Genomic DNA, 17,280 nt, shown 5'->3' on the forward strand with positions numbered 1-17,280 from the left:
GCACAGAGAGAATAAAGTATTGCATCTCTAAAAATGTATCTCAGCTCTGTCACAGACTGGGTCTTCCCTGGCTGCCTGACCCTGCTGAGACCCCTGTCACATTCTGATTCTCGTAAGATGAGGCATGACAAAGAAATACCTTGGTGTATATTTATACATTATTATCTTTCCAAGGAAATGTACTTCCTAAATAGGCCTATGATTAAGCTATACTTTACTACATTGCCTAGAAATAGGCCTAAATATTGATTGCCCATATTTCTTCTGAAAATCTTTCCACTCCTAAAAGGTAGGCTATAAAAATAGCTCAAGAGAAAGTGCAAGTCTCTCTTACTCTGCTCTCTTCAAACTATATCTAGCATATTGGCTGATATAGCCCAGTAATACAATATAAAGGCAATGTGAGACTCTCTAGTAATTTAACCTCTTTCTTAAGGTATTTTTGCGCATTTGATTTTGCCTATAGGGCGTAAAATTGCTTGAACCATGGCTGGCAAGTGAGCTGCATACGCCTAAAATAACATTACGGGACTGCAGTTGGGTTGAAGAAATCGGTCCTGCACAGATCTCTACTGTGCACCATGACAGTAAAGGCTGTAATGTTAGAGTTGTTAATACTGTGTCAGTGTGAAAAGTAGGAATTAGCTAGGGAACCTGACAGATCAATAACGTTACATTGACATACTGACTAATTCAACCCACATTGCACTGAAAAACATGTCAGAATATCAATCTTCAATCGTTTGGCCGATAGTTTCATTGTTTGATTCAGTTCTAGTGTGATTGAGGTAAAAATAATAGCTAACATTAGCCAACTTTTGGCCAGCTCTCTCTCTCTTACAGTACATCAACTGGCGAAAGCTAGCCCTGGTAAAAAATCATGGATGGTCAGTCCTTACATCCATAGCTCTGTCTATGAATTTGAGAGTGGTTACATTTCTCCAGCGTTTATCCTTCAGTTTTTTTACTGAAACAGGAGCGAGAGAACACTTTGTTATTGTTTTGTTTTAACGTTGGATTTCCCCTTTTAAAGCATAACAACTTTATGAAAAGTCACTATTAATGCATCCATTCCTCAGTCTGAGTGTTTATGTTTTGATAATCCAGATCATTTAACATTTCAGGATATTTCTAATTGGGCTTTTGCACATTTTCTCCAGAATTCACCTTTGACCCCTTGAAAATGGCCTTCAATGTATTTTATTTTACCCCTTTATTATTTGATTACAGCCTGTAACGAGCAATGTGTTTTCAAGCACTTTTTCCAGGTTGGCTGGCCTACATATAATAAAAAGTCACATGGTTTACAAGAAACAAAATGTGCCTACGGACAGGATGTGGTTAAAGTGGTGTTGCAGTATACTGTTTTTTTGTGAAAGTCTAGACATCACATGCTATTTGTCAATGCCATATAAACAGTTCTCACGAAACTGGCACTTCACACACAAAAATATTCCTCTTAGATCACTAAGATTAGGATGTGTATTAATCTATTTCATTATTATTGTTATGTTATAATAATCAGATATTATGCATTTACCACAATTATACCATATACCACAAGTTCCACAACTAACAAAGCAAAAATTATTGGTACTGCAAAAGTCCGAAAAAGCAATAAACAAATCATGAGACATTTGTTTTGATAATGAGAGGCCCTTAGTTCAATCTGCAGGTACAAGGAGACAGCCATTATGAGTCAGCAAACAATTGATCACATCATTAAAGCCCATTCATGCCTCCGTGTTGGTAAAGTAATAGTTCTTAAAGTTTTTTCTCACAATTTCAGCTTGTTAGTCATTTCGATAATGAGGTCAAGTGTCATAAAGGGGGTGTTTGAGAATAAGGTTCTCATTCTGGGGTGGCAGTTAGCCTAGTGAGTTAGCCTAGTGAGTTAACCTAGTGGGGCGGCAGGTAGCCTAGTGGTTAGCCTAGTGAGTTAGACTAGTGGTTAGCCTAGTGAGTTAGCCTAGCGGGCGGTATGTAGCCTAGTGGTTAGCCTAGTGAGTTAGCCTAGTGGGGCGGTATGCAGCCTAGTGGTTAGCCTAGTGAGTTAGCCTAGTGGGGCGGTATGTAGCCTAGTGGTTAGAGTGTTGGACTAGAAACCGAAAGGTTGAAAGTTCAAATTCGAGCAGACAAGTTAAAAATTTGTCGTTCTGCCCCTGAACAAGGCAGTTAACCCACTGTCATTGAAAATAATAATTTGTCTAGTTAAATAAAGGTAAAATAAAAACATAAAGAATAATATGAAATGCTCTGAGACCAGGTTGCAGCATTGACACCATAGACAAGTGCCTAGTGAAGTTTACACACATCTGAGACAGTCCATTTAGTATGATATAGTATGTTACATTTTTTATAGTATGTATTAATTTGTGGTTGTCCATCACCAATTTTGTATGATATGTTACAAATTATAATTTGTATTGTATGTTACGAATTTTCTAAATGTAAAATATGTTACAAATTTCAAAATGTTACGATTTGCAAAAGGTATGATATGTTATGAATTTTAAAAATGTATAATGTGTTACGAATTATAGCTAGGTGAGTACGTGGCTAACGTTAGCTAGCCTGCTTACGTTAGCTCGGCTAGGGTTTAGGGTTAATGTTAGGACTTAGGTTAAAGGGTAAAGGTTAGAATTAGGTTTAGGATATGGGTTAGCTAAAAGGGTTAAGGTTAAGGGAAGGGTTAGCTAACATGCTAAGCAATTGCAAAGTATCTAAAAAAGTAGTAAGTTGTTGAAAAGTTGCTAATTAGCTAAAATGCTAAAGTTGTCCATCATGAGTTTAGAGCTCGCAAACATTGGGTTGCCAACCACCTAAACCATCTGTTTTATGTAACCATACCAAACCTAACATATCATACAAATTTTTGTTTCCCTGATTTTTGTTTTCTATGTTTACGTCTAATTTATGAGACCATGCTGCGATACTGATAGGATCGAGAGAAAGGTTGCGCTACTCTCAGATCAGTTCCCCATTCAAATCTTACCTTAACATTAGAATTAGAATGATTCCACAATACTGACAAAGGATCAGCTCCTAGAGAGATATTGAGTCCCTTACCTGTATGGCTGCATATATTAAGGTAGCTTATTCTAAGGTTTTACTCGAAATAATGCACTAAATCACAAATTTGGCAAATAATTGCGTTATACATCATGAAATTATATGTGTAACGCAATTATTACAATGAGCAATTATCAAAATATAACTTGATTGATTGAACATGAAATTGATTTCAATATGATTGAAATATATACTGTAGGCCTATGCAGCGTATTATCGTTTAATGTGGTGCAACTTTAGGTTCTTTGAAAGAGGACTGACGATATGTGGAAAAACACCCTTAGAACCTTCGTTGGAGCATCGTTGAATCTATGTTTCCAAAAACCACGGTTACCATCACAGTCCTCTTTAAAAAGCCTTTTTTTAAAAAAAGAACTCAGTTATCTTTGTATTCACACTGTCCTTGCCTTTGAATAAGGACTCAACTCTTTTGTCACTTCACCTATTTTGTGGACCGAGTCCTCTTTGTATTGACATTGATGTTTAGAAAGGAACCAAGATCTTTTTCCAACATTCACTCTGGGTTTTTACAAAGTGCAGGACAAGTCATTCAATCAGAATGTGTTATCAGACAGCTAGAGATATATATGTATTTATAGTTTGGAAACTAATCGATTGTATTTAGTTAAAATATTAGACATAATAATTGTAATCAAAATATACTTTTAACATGTAACATGTAACATGATTGAAAACAGAATAAACAGCAATATAATAACTGCAGAATAAATAATGCTGTAATTGAAAATTGTACACACAAGGTAGGTACTGCCCTTTTAAGAGCTAGAATATATTTTGTACCCTATGTTGTGATTCTCACTACATACTATTCAAACCCCACAATGATTAAACAGCTGATGAAGCTCTCTTGGCCTATAGATCACATATTGCAAACAAATAATCTGAACTAAAAACTAAAAACTAAAAACATTTTGGCATTTCTGTGCGACTTTGACATTCGCTAATCAATATCCAAAAACAGCACACATTTTATTTTCTGTGAACCTGCACATCATCTCTCTTATGTGGCACCAATGTGATGGTTTATAGCAGGGGGAACGGTATTGTAGTAGTCTAGAGTGTGGTGCGGGAATAATGACAAGTGAACCTGGGGAGTTTTGCGTTTACATTGTCTTGAAAAAGTTAACCGGACCACGGAGTTAAAACGAACCGAACTCAGACCACCACTCGATATGGTCTCACATCGAGGGCTCTTTCGAGGGGTTTGAGTTATTTTGGAGTGTTCACAATGCACACAAAAAATATGCGAACCGCACTGAGTTCACCAAAATTGTCTGAAAGGAACCAAGTGTGAAAACACCCTTTGATGCTTTTGGGAAACCGGGCCCTGCTATTTCGGTGCATACAGTAAGAAAGGAGAAAGTTCTCTAATGTGCCATCCCACTCCAGCCTGGCAGGTGGCGGTAATGCGCCATAACGGTGTGGCCAAATAGGTTTTAACACTAGTTACCATAGCCACAAAGTCAATATGGGTTATAATCACATTTGCTTTTTGGTCATAAATTAAGGAGAAGGTTAAGCATAAGGTTAGCAGTGTGTTAAGGTTAGGGTTAAAATCACATTTTAGGAAGAGACATTGTAGAAATAGACTGGGTTTATGACTTTTTGGCTGTGGTAAACCGCCAAACAGACATGAGTAGAAGGTTCCCGAACAGACATAAACAATCAAGTTGATAACAAGATCAGCAGCACCGAAAGGCGAAAAATGCAGAGGTTATCCATTAAAAAACTATGTATTTATCAATTCATACGCGACCAGAGCTATAGACTACAGCAGAGAACGACGACATGTGTACAAGGGACCAGACATCTGTCTAATGAGGTAATGTCATGTTTGCCACGCCGCTAGTTATGTTTTGAAACATTGTGTAACAGCTAACGTTAGCGAGCAAGATTATAGCTGCCAAATAGATGGTCGATAATGGGAGATTTACTTTTGGCAAATCTAATTTAAACCTACCGTTTGTCTAGTTGGTTCGTCCTTATGGCTGTTGGAAATTTCACATTTAAGACAAAATATTGATAGGAAAGTAAACTTACCGATTTTAAAGATGCCACACAGGATTTTGGGGTTGGGGGGATTTAGTATTGTAATTTCAGAAAATGTCCATAATATTTTTAGTAATAGTGGAATAATAGTGTTTCACAGTATTAAGTTACTTACCCCGCCAGTGTTGTGATATTCGCCTAATCATTTCCTAAGATTCTACACTGTTCGCTCAATGTAAGTTTAAATGAGAAAACAATCACTGAATAGTGAAGGGACTCATGGTGACATATTTAAATAGCTGCGAAATATCTTTTCATTAACAAAAAAATATAATATTTACAGCAGTTTGAAGTTGGTGGAACAAAACCGAAAGTAAGATTTGTTTTGAATGAATTGTGCTTTTACTTTCTGTTTTGTTCCACCTGCTTCAAACTGCTGTAAATATTATATTTTTTGTTAATGAAAATATATTTCGCAGCTATTTATATATGTTAAAATTATTCCCTTCATTATTCAGTGATTGTTTTCTCAAATAAACAAAAATAATACTGTGAAACACTATTATTTCACGATTGCTGCGGATGGATGGACATTTTCTGAAATTACAATGTCCCCCAAAAATATAACACCTTTAAATATATGGGTATTGTTTATCAGCTGAATCATGCATACATGATGCAATAACAGATATTGCCTTCTCTTATTTTCAGCACCTGGGAAACTCTCGCTGTCTGAGAACTCGGTCTGCACCAAATGACACATCTAAGCATGTGATCTCGAGGAGTGCCCTGAGTTCATTGAAGGTAAATGTACTTACTAGTTGGCAGAGTAAGATTCAAAATTTTATAACGGACCAGGGACATTCCTTTTTTATGACATGTTTTTAATGTAAATGTGTGTGGCATTGATTACACTTTGAAGGTCTCGCTACATTTCGTGACTAGGGAGAAGCTGGCCAGGTGTATATCACCTTGGGTAGTGGTCATCAACTCTGGTCCTGGAGAGCAACAGGGTGAGGGGGATTTTTGTTCCCGCCAGTGCTAATAACACATGATTAAACTAAGTAATCATCAAGCCAGTGGTTGAACAGATGTTGGTGATGCTGGGCAGGAACAAAAGCCTGCACACGCTGTGTAAGATCCAGTACCAGGGTTGGTGACTGCCAACTGTCTGGTGCTCTAGGGAACTATGATAGCATACTGATAAAAAATGATTTGCCACAGAATTTTACTATGCAATGATATCCCTACCTGTGTATTTCTGTCACAGTGGCTTGATAGCAGACCTGGAGGAGGAGAACAGAGGAGAGTCCTACATGTTACTTCACCAGTACGTACAGAGGAAAACGCTGTTCAGATAAGGTAAAGGTACTATGGGAGACTAGAGGAGTGCTAGCAAAGTATAGTATCACCATCGATGACACATCCCATTTAATCTCTTGAGAAGCTCCTCGTGGCAACAGGAAGGATTTTGTAACTGCAGTTTTAATCTCTACTATAATATGTAGGCCTACAGTAGGCTATAGTCTATTTCCTTCACTTTGTGGATGGGCTAACTCACTTTGTGGATGGGCTAACTCACTTTGTGGATGGGCTAACTCACTTTGTGGATGGGCTAACTCACTTTGTGGATGGGCTAACTCATTCTTTTCAGTGGTTCTCATGTCAAATACAGTTCACATCAAATTCAGCCTCTGTGTTTGTTGACCCTCATTCTGACCCAGTGTGTTTATCCCTCTCCAGTGACATCAGCGAGGCAGCCTATGAGAAACTGGCAGATGAGACTCTGGATTCGTTGGCTGACTACTTTGAGGATCTGATGGATGGACCACTAGCAGGGCCGGAGTTTGATGTTCTCTTTTCTGTAAGTACACACCACGTTGTCTTCTCTGTCAGTACACACCACATTGTCTTCTCTGTCAGTACACACCACGTTGTCTTCTCTGTCAGTACACACCACGTTGTCTTCTCTGTCAGTACACACCACGTTGTCTTCTCTGTCAGTACACACCACGTTGTCTTCTCTGTCAGTACACACCACGTTGTCTTCTCTGTCAGTACACACCACGTTGTCTTCTCTGTCAGTACACACCACGTTGTCTTCTCTGTCAGTACACACCACGTTGTCTTCTCTGTCAGTACACACCACGTTGTCTTCTCTGTCAGTACACACCACGTTGTCTTCTCTGTCAGTACACACCACGTTGTCTTCTCTGTCAGTACACACCACGTTGTCTTCTCTGTCAGTACACACCACATTGTCTTCTGTCAGTACACACCACGTTGTCTTCTGTCAGTACACACCACGTTGTCTTCTCTGTCAGTACACACCACGTTGTCTTCTCTGTCAGTACACACCACGTTGTCTTATCTCTAAGTAGTAGGCTTCTGATTGTATACTAAATGTAAGATCATCTACTAAATTACAAAAGATGTTGTCTTCTCTGTAAGTCCAGGGAAATGCTGTACATACTGTACCAGTTCCTCTGTTTCTGCACTCCTCTCGTTTGTCCACTAGGGGTAGCTGTTGACTCACATGTCATTCCATTGGAAGTTTGACAATCCTATTTGCAGCATTTATCAGAAAATAATATTTGTGAATAATGAGTAGTTCTGGGTCTGTGTGTCTGGTTGTGAATGATGAGTGTATGTCTTAGGGATCCATGAGTCATTAGAGCTGTAGGATAGGATGGCAATGGTGCTGTTATGTGCAGGCCAATTACTTCCTAAGGGCAAAGGTCACGGGAGGAAATAATGATTGTAGTGTCCTCAAATCATCAGACATGCCCAGGGCACTAAACACCACGTCAATACACTGATAGCTGTGTGTGTGTGTGTCCATGGGAGTAAATTGGTCTGACATTATGGCAAAAAAAAAAGTGTGTTCATGGTGATATTGAGCTGACCTCTTGACCTGGGTCAGTGCTGTACCAGACAGCTAGAGGATCTATTGATGCCCAGAGAACTGTCTGGCTGGCAGACTGCTGATGTGTGTTTGTCAGCATCACTCCTTCTAGGGGACATCTTGCCTCTACCAGTACAGTTTATGAGTCCACTGAGTGTGTTATAAAGACAAGTGTTTCCAATACGTGAGGTAAAGAGGTCGATGGAATTCGACCAAAACAATCGTCACCCATACGTCCACCCGTGGTGTAATAGATCCCGAATCTCCTCATTGACTGACATCAAAATTATCTTACATTTAGGCTATTCTAAATATGTGTACTTGAGGTAAAAACCGGAGTATAATGCTGTATAGATGTCAACCCCAATACATGTTCATGTTATCGTCACCAATCAACTGCAATAGTTAAAAATGACGGACTACCTCCATCTGTATGCTAGCAACGCTACCAGCTTATACGAATGGGAGTTAGCATTTAGCAAACATTTTTCTAAACCCCAAAATTAAATTTTCTAAATATAATGCAGCAAAAACAGCCACATACTGTATATCAATGTAAAATACCAAATAATGCATGCAGAGCAGAATTAGGCCGATACCCTCTAATTAATTATCAAAATCCAAATAAGAGCCGTTCAATTCTACAACCACTTAAAAGGAAGCGATTTCTAAACCTTCCATAACAAAGCCATCACCTACAGAGCAGGTAGCCTAGTGGTTAGAACATTGGGTCAGTAATGAAAATGTCAAAATCCAGAGCTGACGAGGTAAAAATCTGTCGTTCTGCCCCTGAGCAAGGCAGTTGACCCACTGTTCCCCGGGGCACCGAAGACGTGGATGTTGATTATGTCAGCCCCCTGCACCTCTCTGATTCAGAGGGGTTGGGTTAAATGCGGAAGACACATTTCAGTTGAATGCATTCAGTTGTACAACTAACTAGGTATCCACCTTTCCCTTACAGAGAAATGAACCTGGAGAAGAGCCCCCTAAACAAGCTGGTCCTGGGGCTCTGTTCATGAACATAAACAGACCCCACAGAGCCCCAGGACAGCAACACAATTAGACCCAAATAAATAATGAGAGAAAAATATATAATTACTTGACACATTGAAAATAATTTACCAAAAACATAGAAAACTGGAACCCTATTTGGCCCTGAAACAGAGAGTACACAGTGGCAAAATACCTGACCACTGTGACTGACTCAACATTCAGGAAAGCTTTGACTATGTACAGACTCAGTGAGCCTTGCTATTGAGAGAGCCTGCCATAGGTAGACCTGGCTCTCGAGAAGACCTGCACTGCCCACAAAATTAGGTGGAAACTGAGCTGTACTTCCTGCCAAATGTATGACCGTATTCGAGACTCATATTTCTCAGATTACACAGACCCACAATTTGAAAACAAATTCAATTTTGATAAACTCCCGTATTTATTGGGTGAAATACCACAGTGTGCCATCACAGCAGCAAGATTTGTAACCTGTTGCCACAAGAAAAGGGCAACCAGTGAATAACAAATACCATTGTAAATACAACCCATATTTACAGTGCAATCAAAGTATTCAGACCCCTTGACTTTATCCACATTTTGTTACATTACAGCCTTATTCTAAAATTGATTAAATCATTTTTCCCTCATCAATCTACACACAATACCCCATAATGACAAAGCAAAAACAGGTTTTTAGACATTTTTGCAATTGTATAAAAAATATTAATATTTACATAAGTACTCAGACCCTTTACTCAGTACTTTGTTGAAGTACCTGTGACAGCAATTACAGCCTCAAGTCTTCTTGGATATGATGCTACAAGCTTGGCACATCTGTATTTGGGGAGTTTCTCCCATTCTTCTCTGCAGATCCTCTCAAGCTCTGTCAGGTTGGATGGGGAGTGTCGCTGCACAGCTATTTTCAGGTCTCTCCAGAGATGTTTGATCGGGATCAAGTCCAGACTCTGGCTGGGCCACTCAAGGACATTCAGATACTTGTCCCGAAGCCAATTCTGTGTTGTCTTTGCTGTGTGCTTAGGGTCGTTGTCCTGTTGGAAAGTGAACCTTCGCCCCAGTCTGAGGTCCTGAGCTCTCTGGAGCAGGTTTTCATCAAGGATCTCTCTGTACTTTGCTCTGTTCATCTTTCCCTCGATCCAGACTAGTCTCCCAGTCCCTGCCGCTGAAAAACATCCCCAAAGCATGGTGCTGCCACCAACATGCTTCACTGTAGGGATGGTGCCAGGTTTCCTCCAGACGTGACACTTTGCATTCAGGCCAAAGAGTTCAATCTTGGTTTCATCAGACCAGAGAATCTCGTTTCTCATAGTCAGTCCTTTAGGTGCCTTTTGGCAAACTCTAAGCGGGCTGTCGTGTGCCTTTTACTGAGGAGTGGCTTCCTTCTGGCCTCTATCATAAAGGTCTGATTGGTGGAGTGCTGCAGAGATGGGAGAACCTTCCAGAAGGACAAACATCTCCAACGAGGAACTCTGGAGTTCTGTCAGAGTTACCATCGGGTTCTTGGTAACCTCCCTTACCAAGTCCCTTCTCTCCTGATTGCTCAGTTTGGCAGGGCGGCCAGTTCTAGGAAGAGTCTTGGTTGTTCCAAACTTCCATTTAAGAATGTTGGAGGCCACTATGTTGTTTGGGACCTTCAACATTGTAGAAATGTTTTGGTACCCTTCCCCAGATCTGTGCCTCGACACAATCCTGTCTCGGAGCTTTACGGACAATCCCTTCGACCTCATAGCTTGGTTTTTGCTGTGTTTTTTGCTGTGTATACTGTCAACTGTTTGACCTCATACATACAGGTGTGTCAAATCCTATCAGGTGTGTATACATACATACAGGTGTGTCAAATCCTATCCAATCAGTGGAATTTACCACAGGTGGACACCAATCGAGTTGTAGAAACATCAAGGATGAATGGAAACAGGATGCACCTGAGCTGAATTTACAGTCACATAGTAAATGGTCTGAACTTATGTAAATAAGGTATTTCAGTTTTTTGTTTAAAACAGATAACCTGTTTTCTCTTTGTCATTATGGGGTGTTGTGTGTTTACATTTTTTTTTTGTGTTTGTATATATTTGATATTTTATTTTAGAATAAGGCTGTACTGTAACAATGTGGACAAGGGGTCTGAATACTTTCTGAATGCCCTGTATGTTGATGTATTTGTCCTCTTGTACATAGCCACTTTTGTGAGTGTAATGTTTACTGTTCAATTTTGGTTACTTCAGTTTTGTTGATCTATTTCACTTGGGGAGGGGGGTGTATATGCTCTGGAGAGGACAAACACAGCTGTGGGACTGACAGGCATGCAGTCCAGTGTCTGACAATGTAGACATTGAGCTGGTTAGGAGGAGACAGCCTAACAGGCTATTCACACTCACTCCCAGTCTCCTCCTAACACCAACACCAGCTCACTGGCTACGTTGTCACACACTGGACTGCATGCCTGTCAGTCCCACAGCTGTGTTTGTTGGCACTGTTAGATTTCCTCTGGGATAAATCCTCCACAAATATCTATAGTCTCTTTCTCACTCTCTCTCATTCTGTCCTCCCCAGCACAGCGCTCTATCTCCATCCTGTGAGGAGGTCATTTAATAGTATGGTTTTCAATTACCATTTGAACATTTTTATAAAATCCAACTATTTGTTTGGGTTGGGGGTACCCAGGGTCTGTGGGAGTGCATGCTACGCCACTGCGTATAACTAAATAGGAGTTAAGTATAACTATAAGAAATCTAAGATAAATTATATCCAGCTCAGGGCTCCAGCTATGCATTGGTTTGAGAAATGTCTAGCTAAGTGGCTTGATGTCAACATCAAGCATCTTGGTTACAGCAGAGTCCTTCTAGCCTGAGTACCAGTCTCTTTAGCTAACATTCCACTGCTTGTCGTCTTGGTTACAGCAGAGTCCTTCTAGCCTGAGTACCAGTCTCTTTAGCTAACATTCCACTGCTTGTTGTCTTGGTTACAGCAGAGCCATTCTAGCCTGAGTACCAGTGTCTTTAGCTAACATTCCACTGCTTGTCATGTGCCAAAGAGACTCGCCTTTCTGCCGTCTTCAAATATGAACATATGAACATTTATCATTAATGACCTTGAGAAGTTGATCTTGATTCGATAACCCTCACAGCTATCCTCAAATCACAACGATTATCTAGAGACATGCAATCCCCTCCTGGATCAAGGTCCCTGTTGCCAATAGGTTGGTGCGTAGAAAGAAAGAAACTAACCCCTCGTACTGAGTGTACACACTAACCCCTTGTACTAAGTGTACACACTCAGTACGAGTGATTTTAATAATTTTTTAAATCATTAAAACATTCAAAGTTAAACATTTTAGGTTAAAAAAAAATTATTTGTCACGTCACCAAATAATTGATTAAAACACACTGTTTTGCAATGAAGGTCTACAGTAGCCTCAACAGCACTCTGTAGGGTAGAACCATGGTGTAGCCGGAGGACAGCTAGCTTCCATCCTCCTCGGGGTACATTGACAGTAATTATGACAACTTCCAGAGGACGCCCTTCAGCCTATCAGAGCTCTTGCAGCAGGAACTGACATGTTGTCCACCCAATCATAGGATCAGATCATTTAATCTAGTACTGAAAGCATAAGCTACAGCTAGCTAGCACTGTGTAACTACTTACTAGACTGTACACTAACGTTACTGCACGATTGTAGCGGGTTTACTAACGTGTTAGTTCTATTAGCTATGCTGAGTATTACGGTACTTCAGCTAAAAAGGTGACAACAATGTAGGCTGGTCACATACAGCTGATGTATTGTGCATTGAAGTCCACAAGGGAAGAGAAGGAATACAACGTGGCGGTTATGAGAGTGAACTCTGTTTACTTGTGATCAGGGGTGCATTCATTCCTCTGATTCTGGTAGAAAACAAAAAAAAACATTACTTAAACGGTAGCAAACGGATCAAAACAGGGATAAACATACCTGGATTTGTCCAATAGAAACTCTCGTTTGCAACTGTTGCACTAATGATTACACCCTATATCAGCTAGATGCAGGCAAGAGTGTGCAAGGCACTATTGAATGTCACTGTCACCTCACATGTCTCTCAAACTGTGTTTACCTACATTGTACTCTTTCATTCAGGTTGTAGCAACTTCATGGTGGGTATAGGGACAATTCAAGTATCATGTAGTAGCCTAAACCTATCGATGTTACATTGAGCTGGATGAATGGAATATGAATGACAGTCATCCAACATGCTGTAATAGAAGTAAGGCCGTGCTCATGAAACAAATGATGGTCCTCCCTCATCTTGAACAGCCACTGACCGCCACTGTTGTCACGCAGCACTTGAATTAAATTACTATAGATGGTGTGTTTGACCAGGATGACATCACAATGCTCTTCCTCTCGTCCTTGAAAGAGGAGGCCATTTGAGGGGCTTTACAGTAGAGTACAATATCCCTGACGTGTCACTATAGAATCCTCAACAGCCCGTTCTGGAATCCTCTCTCATGGAATCCTTCATGCTCCATTATAGAATGCAGTCCACCACCCTCTCTGTAACACCCATAGAAATAGGATTATTTCTACCATGACAACCCAGACACACAACACTCCGTTTAATCTCCTTAATGAGTGGGACATATTCATTAACGCCTGTTAATGAGCCAATAGTGGAGCGCTGCAGCCTAGAGGTCAACTCTGGCCTGGGGAGAGGAGAGGAAGGATTTTGAAAGAGGAAATGAGAGAAGGGTGAGAAGGATGTAGAGGAATGGGAAAATTATATATTTTAGAGGAAGTGCAGAGTAGCGGTGAAGGGAGGAGATGAAGAGGAGGGAGAGGACATGGAAGAGATGGTTGTGCAAATCCCATCAAACAGCAGTGGCATTAATTTAAAGAAATATAACCTCATTTAATCTTTGTGTGTGTGTGTGTGTGCAGAGCAGTTACTGGAACCCCTGTGATTATTTCAGGATTTGTAGCGTTCAGACGCTCTCCTGGCAGGCTGCCGCCGTGTTAGATTGGACAACTGTGTTGCTGCTGTATATCTGCCAGCCACGCTCTGCATCCTGTCTGGCTGAATAATCAATATGTACATGCTGCTACAGTAGGTAGACTGAAGAAGAAGTGGTCAGGTATCTGAGGATTTTAATTTTACCTTTATTTAACTAGGCAAGTCAGTTAAGAACAAATTCTTATTTTCAATGACGGCCTAGGAACAGTGGGTTAACTGCCTGTTCAGGGGCAGAACGACAGATTTGTACCTTGTCAGTTCAGGGATTTGAACTTGCAACCTTCCGGTTTCTAGTCCAACGCTCTAACCACTAGGCTACTCTGCTGATGACTTGTCTTGTAGACTATCGTCCTGTCCAGAGGGTGTACAGTACTTCTGTTGCCTCATGCCACAGAAGCAGCAGGTGATAGGCTCCTGCCCTATGCTTCATTCTAGATCAGACAAGGCTTACTTGCATATACTATATTGTCTTTAGAACAAGTTAGAGAAAGATTGAGTCATAGATATTAAGTCAAATTCAACAGTTTAAAAAAACAAACACATTTTTATTCTCTTTCTCCCTCCCTCCCAGAGTGGTGTGTTGACAGTGAAGGTGGGCGGAGACCATGGGACATATGTCATCAACAAACAGACTCCGAACAAACAGATCTGGCTATCATCTCCTACCAGGTCTGTGTTTGTGAACTTGGACAGAACGCTTATTTCTGCTGTGTACAACGCTTGATTGAATTGATTTGGTAGTTAAAATACATATACAAGCCCCTCCATTACATACTTTGATGTACTTTTTATTTAATATATTACATTTTATTTACACTGACAAAAAAATATAAACTCAACATGTAAAGTGTTGGTCCCGTGTTTCATGAGCGGAAATAAATCCGTTTTTATTTTATTTCACCTTATTTAACTAGGCAAGATTTATTTACAATGACGGCCTACCAAAAGGCCTCCTTTGGGGACTGGGGGCTGGGATTTAAAATAAAAATCTAGGACAAAACCCACATGACAAGAGACACCACAACACTACATAAAGAGAAACCTAAGATGACAACACAGCATAGCAGCAACACATGACAATACAACATGGCAGCAGCACAACATGGTACAAACATTATTGTGCACAGACAACAGCACAAAGGGCAAGAAGGTAGAGACAACAATACATCACGTATAGCAGCCACAACTGTCAGTAAGTGTCCATGATTGAGTCTTTGAATGAAGAGATGGAGATAAAACTGTCCATTTTGAGTGTTTGTTGCAGCTCATTCCAGTCGCTAGCTGCAGCGAACTGAAAAGAGGAGTGACCCAGGGATGTGTGTGCCGTGGGGACCTTTAACAGAATGTGACTGCCAGAATGGGTGTTGTATGTGGAGGATGACGACTGCAGTAGATATCTCAGATAGGGGGGAGTGAGGCCTATGAGGATTTTATATTTAAGCATCAACCAGTGGGTCTAGCGACAGGCACACAGACATGACCAGTTAACAGAGGAGTATAGAGTGCTGATAAGAAATAAAAGATCCCAGACATTTTTCATATGCACAATAAGCTTATTTCTCTCAAATTTGTTTACTTCCCTGTTATTGAGGATTTGTTATTTGCCAAGATAACCCATCCAACTGACAGGTGTGGCATATCAAGAAGCTGATTAAACAGCATGATCATTACACAGGTACACCTTGTGCTGGGGACAATAAGGCCACTCTAAAATGTGCAGTTTTGTCACCCAACACAATGCCACAGCTGTCTCAAGTTTTTAGAGAGCGTGCAATTGGCATGCTGGAATGTCCACCAGAGCTGTTGCTCGAGAGAATTGAATATTCCTTTCTCTATCATAAGCTGCCTTCAATGTGGTTTTTGAGAATTTGGCAGCATGTCCAACCGGCCTTCCAACCACAGACCACGTGTATGGTGTCGTGTGGGCGAGCTCTTGTGAACAGTTTGCAATATGGTGAGGTTATGGTATGTGCAGGCATAAGCTATGGACAAAAAAACACAATTGCATTTTATCGATGGCAATTTGAATGTACAGACATACCGTGACGAGATTCTGAGGCCCATTTTTTAAGGGTGACCAACAGATGCATATCTGTATTCCCAGTCATATGAAATCCATAGATTAGGACCTAATGAATTTATTTCAATTTACTGATTTCCTTATATAAACTGTAACTCAGCAAAATCTTTAAAATTGTAGAATGTTGCATTTATATTTTTGTTCAGTATAATATATTACATATGTTTATGTACATTTGATTCACTATTACATACATTTATGTACATTTGATTGAAAATAGTTCAGACATTTATGTGCTAGTAAATGTTTGACCAGTCAGTTCATCGCTATTTAGGTGTTTTTCATAGTGATTTAGGTGTTTTCAACCCTAGCCTGATATCCCCCTCTCTGTGCCTCTCTCTGTCCTCCAGTGGTCCGAAGCGTTACGACTGGACAGGAGAGCGCTGGGTCTACTACCACGACGGCATTGCTCTCCACCAGCTCCTCTCTAGAGAGTTCTCTATCATCTACAACATGAACCTGGACCTGACCACACTAGTACACTCCTGACCTGGGCCACGTCCCAATTCCCTATAGAGCCAAAGGTAGTGCACTATATAGGAAATAGGGTACCACCCCCGATGTCTGTCCCATCTTGTCCATTCTCCTACACAGCATACTACATCCATGTACTTAATCACAGGTCTGGGGGAAAAAAAGTTAAACATCTTGTGTGCCCAGATTTCAAGTTAGGATTCAGCTCGGAAACAGAACCAAATGGATTTATGCACCAATACCACTAAAATACCATAACGTTCATATAAGTCTGTGATATAATATAGAGGACATGAATTGTATACATCGATGATCCAGTGTTTTATTCGTGTGATTGTGTTTGTGAATACACACGTGAACAGAGGTGTCAGTCTTGTCTGTAACTGAAGGAAAAGGAAAACGTTTCAGTTGGTTATGATCTCGTTACAACTGAAGCTCCTTCCTGATTCCCTCTTCGGGTTTGGAGTTTTACCTCTATTCATTTCTAAACAAGTACCATCGTATTGTGATCAAACATGTCTAATTGAGCAGTTCTAACCTGTTATGATAAACCTGTTGGGACCTATTGAGAAACATCATCATTAATGAACAGCTTGTTTCTTTTTCAAATAAAGGTGGCTAGTTAAACATGATATAGCCATTGTAAACAACAGACACATGCAACCACTCTTATGTCAATGGAAATGAGTCCAAACCCAGGATTCATTATTCTGTTTCCCTCAATTTTATCCAGGATTAAAAAAAAA

The 17,280-nt window shown here is 40.3% G+C and overlaps 1 protein-coding gene and 1 long non-coding RNA gene across 2 annotated transcripts in view; one reads left to right on the forward strand and one right to left on the reverse strand.

Moving 5' to 3' along the window:
• LOC118358579 (uncharacterized) overlaps nucleotides 1-5,422 on the reverse strand; it is an 18,656-nt gene extending 13,234 nt beyond the window's left edge. The window contains exon 1 of the long non-coding RNA XR_008079320.1: nucleotides 5,258-5,422. This is a non-coding gene — a long non-coding RNA (uncharacterized LOC118358579). The remainder of the gene's footprint in view (nucleotides 1-5,257) is intronic.
• Nucleotides 4,583-17,197, forward strand: fxn (frataxin). The gene is made up of 6 exons (XM_035736542.2): nucleotides 4,583-4,915; nucleotides 5,794-5,886; nucleotides 6,353-6,444; nucleotides 6,826-6,946; nucleotides 14,552-14,649; nucleotides 16,411-17,197. Exons 1-6 carry the CDS (start codon nucleotides 4,799-4,801, stop codon nucleotides 16,547-16,549), a joined length of 660 nt encoding a protein of 219 aa, XP_035592435.1. The 5' UTR covers nucleotides 4,583-4,798; the 3' UTR covers nucleotides 16,550-17,197.
• Nucleotides 17,198-17,280: the final 83 nt, after the last annotated feature.

Source organism: Oncorhynchus keta, chromosome 25 (genome assembly GCF_023373465.1).
Source record: "Oncorhynchus keta strain PuntledgeMale-10-30-2019 chromosome 25, Oket_V2, whole genome shotgun sequence".
Taxonomy (NCBI): Eukaryota; Metazoa; Chordata; class Actinopteri; order Salmoniformes; family Salmonidae; genus Oncorhynchus; species Oncorhynchus keta.